This window comes from Mus musculus, chromosome 13, assembly GCF_000001635.26.
Source record: "Mus musculus strain C57BL/6J chromosome 13, GRCm38.p6 C57BL/6J".
In the NCBI taxonomy this organism is placed as follows: domain Eukaryota; kingdom Metazoa; phylum Chordata; class Mammalia; order Rodentia; family Muridae; genus Mus; species Mus musculus.
In genome coordinates, this window is record NC_000079.6 from 104,966,515 (window position 1) to 104,985,220 (window position 18,706).

An 18,706-nucleotide genomic window follows, 5' to 3' on the forward strand; every position below is an offset into this window, starting at 1 on the left:
TACACATGGGCCTCATCTTTTAGCTCCATAGAGTAGTGTTTTCCCATGTTGATGGGATGGGCCCTTGTTCTTGTATTATTAGTGCTTTCGTTCCCCCAACAAAATAGAACCATTGTAGGTTTTTTTTTCCTGTCCTGAAGGAAGTCCCTCTCTAGCAGTAAGCTGTGGAGGTCAGTGCATGAACTCATTCTGACTATATTTTAGGAGAGGAAGACCAGGTACTGCAAAAATCTGTGAATTGGTCAAAATATTTAGCAAGGTATTCATTAATTTGTCATAGTGATAGAGACCTGACTAACGCTTTGCTCTCTCCCCAGGTTTTCCTCTGCAGATTAGGTAGACTCCAAGTTCCTGCCAGGATACCTGCTCTGTCGCACCATAAAGAGCCCCGTTTCTCCTGAACCTGAAATAGAGAACCCCAAGAACATGGACCAGAGGAAGGTCAGCATGGAAACCTCCCACTAACCTTTCAGTGTTTTCAATATCTGTGGCGACCTGCCAGCACTGCTGCTGGCTCTCGAGAGGGGATGACAAGGAGTCCTCCAGGGCAGGTGTTTCAGCATTCTCCTCAATTTTGCTGTCCAAATTCTTCGCTCCCCCACTAGCTTCTTTTCCTAAGGAGAATGGATAAGAAATCAGCAATGCAATTTCTCTACTCAGGATGTCATTCTAAAGACTGGTATGCCTTGAGTCAAATGCCTCACTAAGCCCAATGTCTCTCTGTGGTATGAAGCAACTGTGTGTGTGTGTGTGTGTGTGTGTGTGTGTGTGTGTGTGTGTGTGTAAGTGTGCATGTGTCTTTGTGTGTGTGTATGCATGTGTGTACATGTATTATGTGCATGTGTATGTGTGTGTGTGCATTTGTCTGTGTGTATGTGCATGTGCATGTGTCTGTGTGTATATGCGTGCATGTGGATGTGTGTGTGTGTGAGTGCATGCCCGTGTGTGCCTATGTGTATATAGTATGCTCCCACAACATTCTGGAATGATAGTTGAGGTCGATACCACCTAAAGGCCAAAACAAAGTTAAGGGCCCTACCTTTGATGAAGAGTTGCTTTGTAACCTGGCATGAGTGACTTAGATCACCCTCTTGGGAACAGGGATTTAGCCTGTGAACATAAGCTGGGTTTTGCTCTTGGAGCCAGGAGTGAGTGTCAGGGTCAGAAGCAGGTGACACTCAGCAGGGAGAGTGGGAGCCTCCTGCTGTTCTCTCTGATCTTGGACACTGACTTTCTCAGGCTACCGCAGAGCATGGACCTGCCTTCCATTTCTTTGGTTCTCCAATCTCCCTTAGCACAGCAGTCTTTGTGAAGAAAATCCAGCCTGTGATGCAGCAGTCAAGTGTTGGTGTGGCAAAGACTTATCAGCTGAAAGGCCATGTGAAAGGCCTCATCCTGAGAGATTGTTCACAACAAAACACTGCCTAGCCTTAACTAAGACTTATATTTGTGTGACTGGTCTCAAATAGATAAACCCCCTAACAACACTAAACATTGGCTTAACCATAAGGTGACATGAAATTGGACACAGTCCTTGGACTAGGTACATACTGTGTCATAATCCCCTATTTTACCTTGAAAATATTTATAGCCACAGAGGAATATTACAGTGGAAATGACCCACAAGGTCAGAGAACCAGGCTTTTGCCTCCTCCAGCATTGTTATTTGTTTATTTGCTCCTTCAGTCATGCTCCCATACAAATATTTCTTGAGTATCAGCTAAGTTCCAAATACTAGGCTTGATACTATGTGTATATGTGCATGTGTGTGTGTACATATGTCTTTGTGTGTATGTGCATGTGCCTGTGTATTTGCATGGGGGTGTATGTGTGTGCATGCATGAATGTGTTTGTGTAAGAAAAAAAACCAGAGAACCTCCTTCTCCTTTTCCTCTTCCTCCTCCTTGCTGTCCTTCTGATCTCTCTCTTTTCCTCCTCTTCCTTCCATTTTCCTTAGATAAGATCTTGTTATATAATCCTGGTTACATGGGCAGTATATATCCCAGGCTGGCCTCGAACGAACTCATGGCAATCCTCCTATCTCAGTTTACTAAGTGCTAAGATCACAGGCACGAGCCAGCAGCAGACAATAGTAAAAACTGTACAAAGCACTGCAAAGCTGTTGCTTAACATCCTGCAGTTTGGAGAAGAGGTATATCTTGTGTCTTATACTCTTTTAATTAACTTGATTTTTAGTATGTAGACATAATTCTAGAGAAATCGAAACTGGTGCCTATCATTGAGCATTTATGACACAGAAGCTTCATTCATTATGCTTAGCTAAGTCTTAACAATGCTGATGACAAAGAAACAAACGCACACACTTGTGAAAGGACTTGCAATTCATGGGGAAAATCTCACTGTCCGGAGGAACTGGTATCGTTCTCTCTTTGTCTTCTGTCCTCTAAGTCAGCAATATAAGAAGAATTGGACACACCATGAAGTGGGAACTGTGTCCCCTTCCTCAGAGCACAGCAGCAAGGGAACCTGGAGAAGTGAGCCAGACTGTAATCACAAGTAGCCTGATGGGAAGTTGTGATCCTTGGTAGTGTGCCTTGTGCATGTCACTCCTGGGGGATGTAGCTTGTCTGAGAACTTGTTTTTCCAATTTTATGGTATGCAGTTGGGTGGAAATTAATTAAACACACAATTTAGCAGGTTATCATGTCACAGTCAGAGGGCAATGGCCTCTTAAAGCCATTTGCATTTGCCTTCAGGTACAGGTACAGTTGTCACCCACCTCTGGGCAGAATTCATCTGTGGACTTGACCTGGATGATTTGGGAGAGGGCCAAGGGGCACTACTGGGAAAAGCCCTCTACTTTTTAAACTTTGCAGATAACACGAAGACATGTAGAATGTGCCTTTGATGGCCTACTTCGGAGATCTGTGGAACAATGGTCCTTAGCCTTTATGTGTCTCAAAATATGCATCCTTCCCCACCCATCTCCCACCGTGCTCACGGTGAAGTCTTACTGGCTACACACAGATCTATGTTCAAACGAAGTTTCTCTGAGAATGCGATGGCATTGTTCTCTCAGCTTCTATTTGTAGCTACTGATGGCTTTTGTGCGCGTTCTATTTAAGGATCTCTGAAAAGTTGTAGGGTATAATCTTTAAACTTTTGAATCCTAAAATGTCTTCTAAATATGTCTCTGCATGAATTCTTTCTTGTGTTATCTTTTCTTGACACTTGATTGGAATTTACCCTTTATTTTGAAAAACAAAACAAAACTACCTCTAAGAGGGCATCCAAGATTTTATATGAATTTTACATATATTTGTGACGAACCATTTGAATGTAAGTTGCAGGCTTCACTAATACATGGTCACAACACTTGAGTGTGTATTCCCTAATGACCCTGTATGTTACAGATGGACAGTGGCTCAGAGGGTAAGCAGTAACATGCTGATCATGCCTGTATAGCCCCAGAGCTGGGAAGAACAGGTAGACAGAACCAGGAAGCTCCCTGCCCTGCCAGCCTACCCTAAACAGTGAGCTTGGGCTCAGTGAGAGAGAGTATGTCAGGGAAATAAGGCACCCAGTGGCATAGGAAGGCACTCAATATCCTTTACCAGCCGCTGAATAGACAGGCATACACATTACACCTGTGTATGCATACATGCATATAACAGACACACACCAAATGTACAAACATAGATCAGAAGAAAGAATAAAGTTGTTTTATTATATTACCCCCAAACAATGATCATACCAAATAATTCTAAAACTTTGGTTGAACACAACTTAATACAACCAGATATATACAATATTATTGTTTAATATCTAGTCTGTATTCACACTTATTCCATGGTTCCAACAACATCCTCCTTATCCTTATTTTTAAATTGAGGAACCTAATTTAGAGACTCCATACAGCATTCACTTTCATGTTTCCAGGCATTTTTTTTTCCGAGAAAGTGTTTCTCTGTATAGCCCTGGCTGTCCTGGAAGTCACTCTGTAGACCAGGCTGGCCTCCAGCTCAGATATCCACCTGCCTCTGCCTCCCAAGTGCTGGGATTAAAGGTGTGTGCCACCACTGCCCGGCTGAGGCATTTCTTTTATCTACTGTAACACTGTTGTTGTTGTTTATATCTCATGAATATTTTTGAATCAGGTTCATAGGAATTGTTTTATAGAATGCCTTTGTTTTTATCTGGATCTGATGATTCCCCTATGTCTAGGTGCATAGTGACCATTTTCAGCAAGAATATTGCACAATTGGTACTGGGTCTTTGATTTATCACACTGGAAATATGTCATTTGATCCACTGTTCACAATGTTAATATGGCTAAGATGGCGAGCGGTGACTTTTCGTGTTACAGTCACCCCTTTCTCTTTGTTTCTGTAACCTATCAGGTGATTAATTGAGATAGCACAATAGTTTTAAATAAAATATTTCTGGGTCTAGGGCTCAGGGGGTAAAGTACTTGCCATTCAAGTGTGAGGACTGGAGTTTGGATCACCCCAGAACCCATGTTAAGCTGGGTGAGTGTGGTGCTGTAATCCTGGTTCTGGGGAGGTGGAGATGGGAGATGCCAGGGGCAAGCTGGTTATTGAGATTAGTCCAATCACTAAGGTCCAGGTTCAATAAGAGCTCCTGCCTCATGCTGATACCAACTTGGTACAGATAATTACTGTTTTAGTATTCCTAAATGTATACAAATTTTAAACTTTGATCATCATGACAGCTCTTCTTCCAATGTTGGTTATTTGTTACATTTGGTGTCTTCCTTTAGCAATGCTGATTTTTCTTGGAAACTTGGTCCTTCCTGGATGTCTGTTCAGATACGTTCTTGAGCCTCTCTGCCACGTCTACCAGCAATATCGTAGCAATCATGGAGAATGGGTAGGGTCTGTGGTTGGACAATATAATATGCCTTTGCAACCCTTCTCATGGGCACAAGAATTCCCAGGCCCAAGGTTACACTTGCTGGGCTGACTATCAGGTGTTACTCCGGCTGTGCTTCCTGCTTGAAATCCCTGCTTCCCAGAGAAAAGCTAAGAAGCTTTACTGGATGCTGACTGTAATCCCGAGCTCACTTTCTCTTTGTCTCATGGCTATCTTTGTGCAAGCCTCGCATTTTTTCATACTCTGTTCTGCTTCGCTTCCCAAGATGGACCCTTGTAGCTTCTGCTGGGAGCTGGTGGTTGCCCAACTCTAAGTGCAGTTTCAAATACTAACTCCAACAATTGTAGAAACCCTTCCTATGGTTTGAATTTGTTGCCTGGGTTTAAAGTGTTTCTGGATCTGACTTCTTTCTTTCTTTTTAAAGAATTTCTCTATCCTTTGAATTATTTTTGTTTTTTCCTGGCCCTTTTTTTTAAAAAAAATCTACCTACGTTTCCTCTTTTTTTTTTTTTTTTTTTTTTTTTTTTTTTTTAAATTTCTACTAAATTCACTCTGATTGCTTGTCATTTTGGAGAGGTTATTTAGCATTTTTGGTCTGCTTAGGTACGCCTTGTCTGTTCTTTTAGAGTTCTGTGTTCTGTGTTATGAGTTCTGTGTTTTCCAGCCTCTTCTTTTTCACCTACATTGGAGAGGGCCACGTGACAGTTATGGACATTGAATTCTTCAGATTCCTTCCTGAACATCCTCCTATAGAATTCCCATGCTTTCGGAAAGCCGGATGAATGTTCCACCCTAATTCTGACATCATTGGACTATGCCACAAATGAATGAACTTATTGTTCTCATCTATTGAGATATGGCATTACTTCATAAAGCAGTTATCCCACCCTGACAAGCTAATATGGATTTATTATTTTCATAATATATTTTTCTGTGATTTTGATGAAAAAATTTCTTTTGTAACTATGAAGGGAAATGCTCATAAGCCAACACTTCTGTTACGTTTTCCTCTCTAATTAAATTCCCTTTCTGTTGACATAAGATCGAGAATGCAAGAAATTCATCTACTTATTCAATAAGCATTTCTTGAATCTTTGCTCCAGGTTCTATGCTAGATGCTGGGAATATACTCAAGATCATCAAAGTCTCCAAAGAACAACAGACAAGGAAACAGGTGATAAGTGACAACCTTAATGTATATGCCATCTGTGGCACCATGGGAATGCTTGGGGTACAGGCTTAGGGTGTCAGCAGCAGGTTTCTGCAGGGAACCACATCTAAATTATGATCCCCAATAAAATTCAGGGATGGGCCAGGGGGAAGGGATAAGTATGGATCTGGGTAGAATGGACTATATTATCCCAGGCAGAAGGATACTCAGAAAAGCTGATGTCTATAGAAGTGCCACAAAGTGACTTAAGATACTTTGTGTGTGCTAGAGTTGGGTAGAGGGGCAAGTATAGGTTATTGCTGGTGGTCTGTGAGACTAGAGAAGGGTCAGTTTGTAGATGTTCTTTTGAGCGACATGAAGGACTTAGCAGAAAAGATAGTGCCCTACACACCAAGTCAGTAACCCATTGGAGGTCTTCACCCCCCACCTTCCCTCCTTTGCTGGCTTGGTCTTGGGATGGGAGACTTGTTACATAATAGCTGGTTGAGCTCTTCATACTGCTCTTAGGAAGGAATCAGCATACATCCAAATGGTGACTTCAAAACCATATTTTGCTTTGCCTAAGAGAGCGACTGTGCATCCAAAATCATTTCCTATTATGAAATGAAAAGTCCTGTCTCCTGAAAAATCAATTTCAGGCCTCAGTGAACAAATATTTGCTTGGGGGAGGGGGTGGGAATGAGGATGAGAGAGAGAGCCTGCAGAGTGCCTTGAAACCATGCTCAGATTGCTGCATCACCATTTAGAACTAGGGCACAACACTTTTGGTCACTTTCCTTAGGGGTCTTGCAAAGACTTTTGCTTTCAGATCCTTGGGAATTCACCTGTATTTTTAGCCTGTTTATAGATAACATTAGAGGGATGTTTGAGAAGAAATCAAGAGAAACCAAGCATGGAAAGGACGGCTGGATATTCTCACATTCATTAGAAATGGTTAGTCTCCCAGGAGGAAGAAGGCCACATCAGGTAATAGGCACCTCAGGAGAACCACAGATCCTCCAGCCTCACAAGTTCTAGGCATTGCCAGAAGACTCTGTGGGGCTCTTTTGGTCACACCTACCCTAGAGATCTCTTTTCTTCTCTTTTCTAAGTACTAAAGTCCTTATATGGAAATATATGTATTTTTCTATATTACCCCTTCCCCCATCCTTTCTTTTCCACTCTTGCTTTTTCTTTTTTCTCCAGCCACCCAGTAACAATCAGAGGGCATACTGTCACTGACAGGGTTTCCTCATAGGTCCTTAATCCGGCCTCAAGGGACCAGCAAGTCAATATTACCCATGTGGGTACTTCTGGGCAGGAATCTAAACAAGCCATTCTTTCTGGAGCTCATGTTGTATCCCCGCCCTGTCATTTCCTTGATGGAAGAGGCATGTTTCCTATGCCTTGTGTGCACCGACACATCATCTGTTGGGACAGTCCTTACAAAAGAGGCTTTCAGGACAGCCTTTGTTCTGACTGAGTAGGAAGAACAAAATGAATACAGCCTACATCAGAGGCACAGCTGCCTATTCTGCATGGCTCTCAGCTTTCCTGACTCTGCACTGTGCAGAGAACTAAAGAAGAAACACAGGGTGTTTGCTAAGAAACCTACCTGCAACCTTTCTTGCTTTAGAAAGTATGCACTTGAGAGTGTAAATTGGTTATATTCATTCTGTAAGTTCCTTATCTGTGTTAAAGCATAATTTCAAGGCTTTTCTATATGATGATGAGTAGATATTCATTGTACCACAAAGCACGTGGCAGAAGGTAATGGTTGTACTAAACATGGGGCTCTTTCGCTGCCCTAGAATCTGGATGCGATGAGGCACCATCTCCCTGCTTCAACGCTCACTATCCTTTCCTTTTCTGTCTCCGTTGTGTAAATATGGTGCCATCAGGGACCCCAGCACAGCATCTCTCATGCTGGCCCCATGTAGCTGTGTGAGGACGCAGAAGACCCAGGTTTCCCCCCCTGCCCCCCAACACAGGAGAGAAAACAATGGAAAACACATGCGTACGGATGAGGGTTTGCTCTCTCTCCTGCCTTTAAATCAGGGCAGAGCAGCACGTTCCAATATAACTAACAACAACTTTACCATAATGGGTGTCAGAGCTGAACCACACAGTGCCTTACCATATGAAGTTCAATCATATGGTGTAGACAGACACAAAGAGGGTAGTGGATGTTTTTAGACAACCATTGGGATTATAGAATCTGGCTATGTGTATATTCTTTAAATAGGACAAGCTTCTTGGTTGGAACTCTTTTGTGTTTGTGGTGAAGTTGTTTCCTTTCAGGTCTGATTCAATGATATGTCCTCAGAGAACTTTGGCTATTCTACCTAAAGTAGCTATTCCATCCCATCTTATTACATTGTGTATTCAATTTCAATTATCTGCATATTTGGGAGTTTTAGAACATTTTATTGTCTTTTCTTCCCCTCCCTCCCTCTCTCCCTCCCTCCCTCCCTCCCTCCCTCCCTCCCTCCCTCCCTCCCTCCCTCTCTGTCTCCCTCTCTTTCTCTCTCACCTCCCTCTCTCCCTCTCTTCCTCTTTCACCTCCCTCTTCCCTCTGTCCCTCCCTCCCTCCTTCCCTCCCTCCCTCCCCTCCTTTCCCCTCCCTCTAGAATATGTATTCTTTGAGAACATGACCCTTACAACCTCTGCCACTGCAGGTTTTCAGATCCCAGAGCAGTATCTCATATATGATAGATGAACAATGAATATTTGCTTAAAGAATGAATTCATGTCTTCCTCTTAGAATCTCAATCACCGTTTCTATTTTAGGGTTTATTTTGCTTCATTTCTTCTAACTCGATGTTCTATTTCAGTATCAATTGCTCCTTCCTACACTGGAAAATAAAGAATTGACTTGTGGCTAAATTCTATTTTTATCATCTTTTTATTGCTTGCTTCTTTCATTTGTGTGGACCATTTGCTTTGCATTTCTTAGCAAGCTTCTGAACACTCTGGACTCTCTCCTGCCCGTAACCCATTCCTGTCTTGGTTCATCCTGTATCTCACTTGTATCTGGGCCATTAATTTCCATTAATGCATCTTGAGTAATCAGTTCCCAGGGTTCCAATCAAGTTCTGAACAAAAGATTTTTCAATTTTTAACATTTCTCTCTTTCCCTTTTTGTGATGACATCTCTGCATATTCTGAAATCTGAATTTACCACGACAATGCATTCCAGGGGAAGAATGCATCCTAAACCTGAAGAGATGGACTAGGGGGAGGGTGGTGCTGGTGGTGGGGAGGTGGCCTGCCTTCTCATGGCCTGGGGACACTTTTGCTGCAAGTTGTGGCTGAGAGGCAAGTAGAGTCAGAGAGAGCTAATGTCAGAGCAATGTGAGAGGAGGCTGGAAAAACCAAGTTCATACCAATGAGCCTCTTTCAGAATGGGCCAGTTCTTGGGGCTGCGTGAATGGGGAAGAGAAAGAGAGAAGAAAATGGTGGTCAAAAAAAAAAAAAAAAAAAAAAAAACCCAACAAACCAGGATCTTCCAGTTCCCTTAGCAGCCTGACTCCACTTTCTGTTGTCAGCTCCTTTCCTACGGTGGCAGGAAGCAGGCATTAGCGGTCAGCACAGTGCATACAATCAGTAATAAGAACAGATTTCTAACCTATGTAGGTGGGAAGGGATGAGGTTGAGTGGTTTTCGGTATCAGCACAGAGATTGGTTGATGCGAAGCCGTGCTCCAATTTACCACTTAAAAGTGTTAGAATATCAAAGTATGAAATGACTAAAATTATTCCCATCTGTCATCTTCCTATAGAAACACAGCTTTTCAGAGCCACGTTCCACCTGATATAACCCAATAATGTTTATTAAATGTAGGTTTTACCTCACATAGCCATAATTCACTTTAATTTTGTTGGCTATGAAGAAGGGAAATCATTTTAGGGATATTTTTCTTCATTTCTTTGGCAAAAACATGATCTTGCAAAGCATAACATATTTCCAAAAGCCTTGCGTCAATCAGATATATGAGATAGCAGAAATTTATATACAAAGAGCATAGAATAACAAGAAGATCCGTTGGAATGCTGTTGAGACTAAGGACACAGAATCTGCTTAACTGGAGGAGGACAGTCTTCATTATTAAATGCAAGCTCACTGCGGGAGCTCTGGAATAATTTGGAGCTTACTCTTCCAGTGTGTGTGTGTGTGTGTGTGTGTGTGTGTGTGTGTGTGTGAGCCATACTCTGAACTCTTGAAATGACCTTGTATGCCCCTTTTCTCTAAAGAGTAAATTTGCACTCTGATGACTCCATACAATAAAAAAACCGAAGTGAGATATGCAATAGTATATGGGCTTCAGGTAGAGTTAGGGGCACGCACAAACACAAGGATAAACTATATATGCAGATTGGTATGAAAGAATTTAGTTTCAGTATTTAATCCTAGCCTAACATTGGCAGGAGTCTCTTGTATAAAGCTATTTAGAAACTCAATTACAATGGCATTTTCTTTCCTTGACAGAAATGAAAAGCTGGAGAAGATGCTCAACCTTCAGCATCCTCAGAGAGGGAAAAGAAAGGAGCTTTCCTAAAGATTATGAAAACACTATCTTCTATTATAACTTTAAAAGAAACAAACCAAGCAGAGGTTCTGAGTAGGAAGCGAGTATGAATACTGTGAAGAGTTCCCCAGAGACTCTGAGAACTACCTGATTTCAGAGAGCGAGAGAGGGAGAGAGAGGGAGAGAGAGAGAGAGAGAGAGAGAGAGAGAGAGAGAGAGAGGGGTGGGATGGAGAGGAGAGGAGATAAGGTATGGTATTAGTGCGGCTGAGGCATGTCACACAGTAGTAGAGTGTTTGCATAGCTTATGAAGGCCCTGGGTTCAATACCTAATGCTGGGAAGGAGTAGGAGCATAGTAGGGAAGTATTAAGAAGCCTACTGGAAAACAAAACAAAACAAAACAAAACAAAAAAAACAAAAAAAACAGCCAGGCATGGTGGCTCTGCCTTTAATCCCAGTACTCAAGAGGCAGAGGCAGGCAGATTTCTGAGTTCGAGGCCAGCCTGGTCTACAAAGTGAGTTCCAGGACAGCCAGGGCTATACAGAGAAACCCTGTCTCAAAAAACAAAAAAGAAAAGAAAAGAAAAGAAAACAAACAAACAAAAAAAGAAGCCTACTGGGTGTTCTCTGTCTAGATCATTCCCTAGCTTGAAGCTATAATGAGGGTACCACTGTTTGGATAAACAACATGTTTTGGAAGTCATCTGCCAATCTGCCATCTTACCTTCCAGAGTTAGATGAATAAATGCTTTTTCCTTGCTGCTATGTGACATATAAATGAAATTATATGTAAAATGTATGCATATGTATCAGTCCTGGGAAAGAAGAATGGCCTCTTGATCCTGTTCCTGTGACTTCTCAGGCCTTGCCTAGAATCTGTAAGCATCGACACTCCAGTTTTTCCTTCATGGCTCCTTCAGATCTATCCATAGGTCTCCTTACATATCTTGATTTGATGTTCTAGTAGAACAGAAACGTCTTCCACATTTCTTATCGCCTCTTTCCTCATTCTGCAGTAAGTTTTCTCAGAATTGTCACCTCTGTCACTCTACTTATTAAATATCTATCCCAAGTTTCAGGAACATATCCTGTGGCCGAGCATTCTCAAGTCTTCTCTTAAAGCTTAGCACTCATGTGCTATAGTCTGTGAAACACTTTGTTTCTTCAATTCATTTCTGGCATCTAAGGCCACTGGAGTCAAATATTCCTCTTCTTAACCCATGGCACCAAGAGAGCTCACAGCAGACTTTATATGCATAGTGTGTACTGCCTAGAAGTTTTCTGGGTAGGCACAAGCTACTTCACAGCTACCAATGACTTGCAAGGAAGAACAAAACCCAGTGACATCAGCTGACATTTTCTGTGTTATTTTAGTAGCAGGAATGTGACTTCGTACATAATATAAACAAGATAGGAGTCCAAAATAGCAATGTAGAGTTAACTCCTTAGGTTCAACACAGGGATTAATAGAAAGAAGAAATAGAAAAGATGCATTATGCAGACATAAGATGGGAAATTTCAAAATGCTTTCTTTAATGGAATCATTCCATCCCTTATTTAAATGCTGGTTGTATTTTATATTACACTCAAAAAATTTCCAAGAAACTTCTCAAATACATACTTTCATGAATATGTTTCCAGTGTTGCAATTTCTCTGGTTTAATGACATTTTTCTTAGTTCCTAGTGACTTATCTTCAACATAGGATTTAACAAAACATATTTCTATTTTTAAAAAACAGAATAACTGGGAATTTCTCATAAGAAGAGAATACTTCCTATAATTGCCTTAACTCTACTGGTATCAAGACAGTGCTAGCCCCTTGCATGTGTGAACACGAGAGGCTTTTTAGGAGAGTGAGAACACTATGTATGTGTCATGTGAGAAAGAATGTATATTCTTCCACAAGGAGTAAACATGCATGGGCTGCTGACTACAGATGCTATCAAATGAACCCACTACTCTGTATTTTATTTTATTTTTTTTGTATCTTTGGGTTTCTTTGTGTATGTAGCCTTAGCCTGAAACTTGCTCTGTAGACCAGGCTGGCCTAAAACTCAAAGAGATCCGCCTTCCTCTGCCTTCTGAGTGCTGGGATTAAAGGCCTGCACCACTACCACCACCACCACCACCACCACCACCACCACCACCAGCAGCAGCAGCAGCAGCACCATCACCACCATCCATCCAGCCAGCCTACTCTGTATTTTAAAAAGATTCAACTCTAAAAAATAATGACTTTAGAACAATCAGAAATCCAAGAGGAGATTTACCCATATATATATATAAATTAAAGACACTATCTAGTGTTCTCTTTTTAGGAGTCATGCATAGACAGGCATTAGAACAGAAGATGTGGGTTTCTTTGCTTGTTTGTTTCCTATTTTCTTTCTGGGTCTAGTTTGTTTTAAAAATGATGATTTCCAGCTCCATAATTTTTGTCTTCAAACATGACTTCATTCTTTATGACTGATCAATACATTATTGTCCATGTATGCACCATTTCCATTATCCATTCATTGATTGATAGACAACTAAGCTGATTCTACCTTCTGGTTATTCTGATCAGCATGATGGAATCTCATTGCAGTCTTAGCTTGCATTTTCTTGGTTGCTTGTGATATTGAACAATTTTCATATATTATCCCCCCTCAAGGCCTTGCTGTGTAGATAGGATGGCCTTGACCTTGTTGTAACCTTCTGCTTCTGCCTCCTAAACTTTTATGCCATTATTTGTTTTGTTTTATTGTTTGAGAATTTCTCATATGTGTTCCCTTCCTACCAACACCCCCTCTATTCTTGACCACAACCTTTCCCTTACAGTCTCATGTGATCTTCTATTAAGGCCCATGAAGTCCACCTCATGCTGCCAGAATGTACCTGGACATAGTACAATCTGCTGGAGTGTGGGTAGCCTCTCAGAGGCCACAGGCTTTCCTAGCAGTCACCAATAACTCTTCACCTAGGGTTGGAATTCATGAGCCCTTCCTCCATTCAATCAGGGACTTGGGCTAACTTGATAGTGTGTGGGTCTTATGCATACAGTCACAGCCATTGTAGTTGGTTCACTACTTCCATTGAATGGGTTCTGGAAAGCTAACTCAGGCAGACAGGTTTTGTAGGATACACCTCTATTCATTGAACTATCCTGCTGCTAGCCCCTACCTGTAAATTTTAAAACAAGCTTGTTTACATTCACAGATAACCTTGCTGAGGGTTTGATAGAAATTTCATTGGCTGTAGGGATCAATTTTGGTGTTCTTTGATTTCTTCCATTTTATAATTTCAGCCACAGATCCTGGTTAAGATTTTAGATGCAGTAAATGTACAAATAAACACAATTAATGATAAGCAATTGCACCACATTTTAAATTTTGGTGTCTATGTGTTCATGGCTACTGTATAGAAAGACTGCTTTTGAAGGCTAACTTTGTATTCTTTGACCCTGCTGAACACAGTCATTATCCCTAGGAGTGTTTTTGTGAACTCCTTGGGACTTAGGGAATATTCTTTTTTTCTTAACAGCATGATGACTGTAGGTGCTAGAAGTTTTAGTGTTGTCTTAAATAAGAATGGTGAGCGTCTGTTGCTTGTAACCTCAGCACTGTAGAGACCAAGGAAAAAGGATTGCTATGAGTTCAATGCCAACTCAAGCTACCATTCATTCATTCATTCATTCATTTGTAGTTCTCTGAATAGAACCTAAGGTCTAGGCAAGAGCTCTTCAACTACTGGGCTGGGCTATACTCCCAGTCTCTCTCTCTCTCTCTCTCTCTCTCTCTCTCATTTAATTAATTAATTAATTATTTATTTAAAAATGAAAAATCATAAAGAGAAGCTACACAGACTGACAATAGACAGGAGGTGAGGAAGAGGCCTGGGTTACCTGATAGCCTACTTAAAAAGAAAAGTCAATTATGAAAGGCAAAAAACAAGGACTGCAAACAGGAGTAGGAACCAATACAAGTGTAATCAAGGCAGATCTGGAGAACAAGACCATCTAAAACCCAGCTGTGGTGGTTTGGGTAAGAATGGTCCCAATACGCTCATATATTTGAGTGTGTTGTCTTGTGGAAGTATTTCTATTTGAAAGGATTAGGAGGTGTGGCCTTCTGGAGGAAGTGTGTCAACTGGGGGAGGGCTTGGAGGTTTTAAAAGTCCATGCCAGAACCAGTGCCTCTTTCTCGCTCTCCTCTACAGATCAGGATGTAAACCTCAACTTCTCCAGTACCCTGCCTGTTATGTCTACTGCCATGCTCCTTGTCATGAAGCTAATGGTGAAACTTGTAAAACTGAAAGCAAGGCCACAACTATATGCTTTCTTTATAAGAGTTGCTTTGGTCATGGTATCTTCTCACAGCAGTAGAACAATGACTAAGACACCAACCTACCCAAACAATGCAAAGAATGAATACATTGCCCTGCATGTGTATGTGTGAATGTGAAGCCTGCTTTTATACCATGTGTCTGAGTACTTAATTCTTTGATAAGGCATCAGGAATGTCATGAGGCTGACCTCTGTTACTAACCATAGAAATGAAGATGTTAATCCCTGAAAGATCAGTCTTTAGAAAGACGAAGGAAAAAGAAATAATACTAATGCATTGAGAAAATCCTATCCTGTCTTGAGAACATTGCAGGAAAAACTCCCGTTTTTAGTTCTGTTGCATGCATATGTACACATATGTGCATACACAAAATTTAATTTCCACCACTAAATTATCACATCATTTTGTTGTCATCAATACTCATCTGACTTCAAATCTTTAACTGCTTCATTGAGGTTTCCCCTAGGTAGCTTACTGAACTTCCTCATCTTCAAATTGAAATCATTGGCACAGATCATTTACTATCTCTTCTCAGTTCCCATTTTCCTGACTCAAAAGTATAGAAAGTTTACATGCAGGGGGTTTCCAAGGAATTCTTCTTTGATGTATTGAAAGGAAAACATAAGTCAAATACGTTAGCAACGGAAACCAGGCAGCCTCCCTCTGTACTTCCTCCTATCGTGTTGTATATAGACAGGTTGGATGGAATGGAATTCAGTCCATGGACAGGCCTTAGTTGCTTAAGCCATCCAGTGCAATTCCAGCCCTCCATGACTCAGGGAAAAAGGGGTTCCTGTTAGAATGAAGCCTGAGTCTTTTGTTTTACAATTGGAAGAACTTTCCCTTCCATTATGAGTCCAAATGGTGTATGTCGATGATGACCAGGGCTGTGGTAGTCAGTTTGCTGACGTGGGGGAAGGAACCTTGAGAGGACACTCGATACCTCAAAGAGAGCCCCACTTTGAATGAGACTCCTATGTATGATCAAGCCACTTGGAAGCTGAAGCTGCAAGATACTTCCATTGCTGAAGTCACTCTATTCCATTTATAGTTTAAGGCAGGCAGTGCGATTCACCACACTGCTCATGCCTCCCTATAATCCATTGAGTTCCCTCCTGTTTGGAAGTCACTGGGACACAGTCTGCAATTTACCTCCTTACAATATTTCATTTAGAGAAACTGGGCTCTTGGAGAAGAGTTACTACTCTACCCAGATCCTTGCATATCTTTGCAGCCTTTGTAGATTCCAGTGAAAGTCACATTCACAAGGCAGTGAAATGATCCATGGGAGGACAATTTCTACCACCGTTTCAATCCTTATGCTCTGAGAAAGCAGTGATGTGGGCTTTAAAAAATTTTTTTTTATCAATTCACATATCCTGCCTTTTTGAAGATTTAAACTCTCCTTCTGCTTGTGTGCCCGGGCCTGTACTTGGCACAAGGTCAGCTTTGCTTACTCTTTCTCTGTTTCTGGCATCCTATTGGTATGTACCTTTTCGATGAAACTGAAGAGACCCCAGCAGACAAATGGACTTCAGCATCTCTGTGGTGTACATCTCTAGGCAACACTGCAGCTGGATGTAAAGCCGGCAGATTTCGGGATGGATCTCACCATCTTCCGGGCTGCAGTAGAACGAAAGAGAAAAAGCTGTGGACAGTCTCAGGATTCAGTTGTCAGCCATTTGTCTCAGCTCTGAGAAGAGAAAACGCTCAATAAAAAAAAATCCCTTAAAGCCTAGAGTCTGAAACACAGGGTTTCATGCTTTCAAGCAAGTAACCAACCCCCCTGATGATTCTTATGTAAGTGTCCTTCTGAGTAACAGCTCCTCACCCTCCCTGCCTTGGCAGCGGCTTCTGCTGGGAGCTTAGAATCATAAACGCTTGAAGTAATTGAGAATATCAGACATTTTCAATTTAGCCGTAAGAAGGAATTTCTAAAATACACTTAAAGCATAATAATCTCCTAGCTTCAAAGAGGGATCGAAAACTCCTGTTTCTAGACAGACTAACATGGCCTATTCAATTAACATTTAGAAGACATCTTTAAAATCAGGGGCCCAGCCAATTTTCAAATTGTTTTTTTTTTTTTAAATCGAGGTTTTCGTCTTAATCTGAGATATATTATTTTATTGTTTGCTATGCCTAATTTATGAAAACCCAATTTTTTTAATGACAAAAATAAATATTTTATGAATAAAGAGAAAAGTACTAAGGTTACATTAGCTATGCTGGGCAATCTAAGGCTACATGAATTTATGTTTGAAATTATAACCTAAAGTCCTGGAGTTTTTCTTTTTAAAGTTCATATGTAACTATGATAAAATCATGGAGTGACCGTTTTTAGTTTTTAAAGGAGAGAATTCACATGTGGATAAAATACAAGTATTTCCTATTCAACCAGAATGGCGTGTTTTGGATGATATAAACCGAAAGCATAAGTTTACAGATCGATTTGTGGTTAAAAAAGCCTAAAGGTGAATCCTGTTAATTCCCAATGAGTTATCTTTATTTCTGTCTTTGCTCATTTAAAATGGAATGAAATCCAATTAAATACTGTAGCATTTAGGCTCGATTTCTCTGTAAAGTGGGCCAGTGGCAAACTTAAAGGGTAATTACCAGGTTAAAAAAATAGTCACTTTGTTTTTAAGTTTTTTTTTTTAAATCTTAAGCTCTAAGAACTTGACAGTGAAAATTAGTTTTCATTTTCAATACTGTCTCACCAGCGAACAAGAGTTTATCTAACCATATGGCTTATATAACTCAGAAAAATGCAAAAATCTCAGCCTCCATACCGTGACGCCTGCACAGTTATCCTGGGTCTTTCAGGGTCAGATAGAACAAACTGTGTCCCAGAACTGCTGTGCAAAATTCGGCTTTATCTGGAAGTTAAAAACACCATCTCGCTTCTGTTTAATCTGCCTTACATGGAGTCAGCCTTGGACCAGTGTCTGAAGCAAGTGAACTCCCACAAAACCCTCAGACACCTTCCACCTTCAAGTGACCAGAGGTTTCCCCCACCTCACCCCACCCCACCCCACCCCACCCCACCCCACTACATCTAAACACATACCCCCTCACACCACACACACACCCACACACACCCCCACACTCACACTTTTACATCGCCTTTAGTCGTTAGAAATTTCTCTGTGTCCCATTTCTTAATGGTGCTGCCACAGTCTGAAGAAATACCTCAATTAAACATTCCCCAAATAAAAGAGAAATGTGATCCTGGCGTGGTATCTATCGTATTCTAAAGGCAAGGAGGAAGGAGAACATTCAAAGGCAAACAGATATATTTTTTTATCTTGTTTAATCATCTCAATGACATCTGCCTATTTTTATCTATTTATGACTGTGTTCATGGTGGCTCATATGCAGATAAAAAAAACAGGAAAAGAAACAAACCTTACGGTAACTCTGTCACATACTGTGCATATTTATGACAGAGACAACTGGACAACACAGTGTCACTCCAAGCCACAGGGTCTTCTTATATTTAAAGGAGCAAAAATGTGCCGGGGGGGGGGCGTTGTTTCCAGAAACACTATCATATCACATATCTTTTGAACTAGCACATTTCATTATTTTGCAACTATCATCTGAAGAAAGGCAATTCAGAACAGAGAGCAGGATGTTTAAATCAAATTGTTTCCAAGGGGATTGTCTGACAGTATCTCAAGTTCATGAAGGCTTTCTAGAAACTGGGATCATTTTATGCCCTTCACAAATATTATGGGAAGGAGTCAGGCAGAAAAACAATACCACTTGATAAAATTAACCTTTGCTAAAACTTCACTATGAATTTCTGGTTTAAAAAGCACACAAATCCTCATAAATTATCCTT

General features: G+C 41.0%; 1 protein-coding gene across 2 annotated transcripts in view; it reads right to left on the reverse strand.

Annotated features, from left to right (window-relative positions):
* Positions 1-18,706, reverse strand: part of Rgs7bp (regulator of G-protein signalling 7 binding protein) — a 109,027-nt gene that overhangs the window by 20,611 nt on the left and 69,710 nt on the right. For both annotated transcript variants that reach the window (XM_006517722.3, NM_029879.2), the window contains exons 3-4: positions 16,352-16,482; positions 467-614 (exon numbers count right to left, since the gene is read on the reverse strand). In XM_006517722.3, coding sequence (XP_006517785.1) covers positions 467-614; positions 16,352-16,482 — 279 coding nt within the window. The remainder of the gene's footprint in view (positions 1-466; positions 615-16,351; positions 16,483-18,706) is intronic.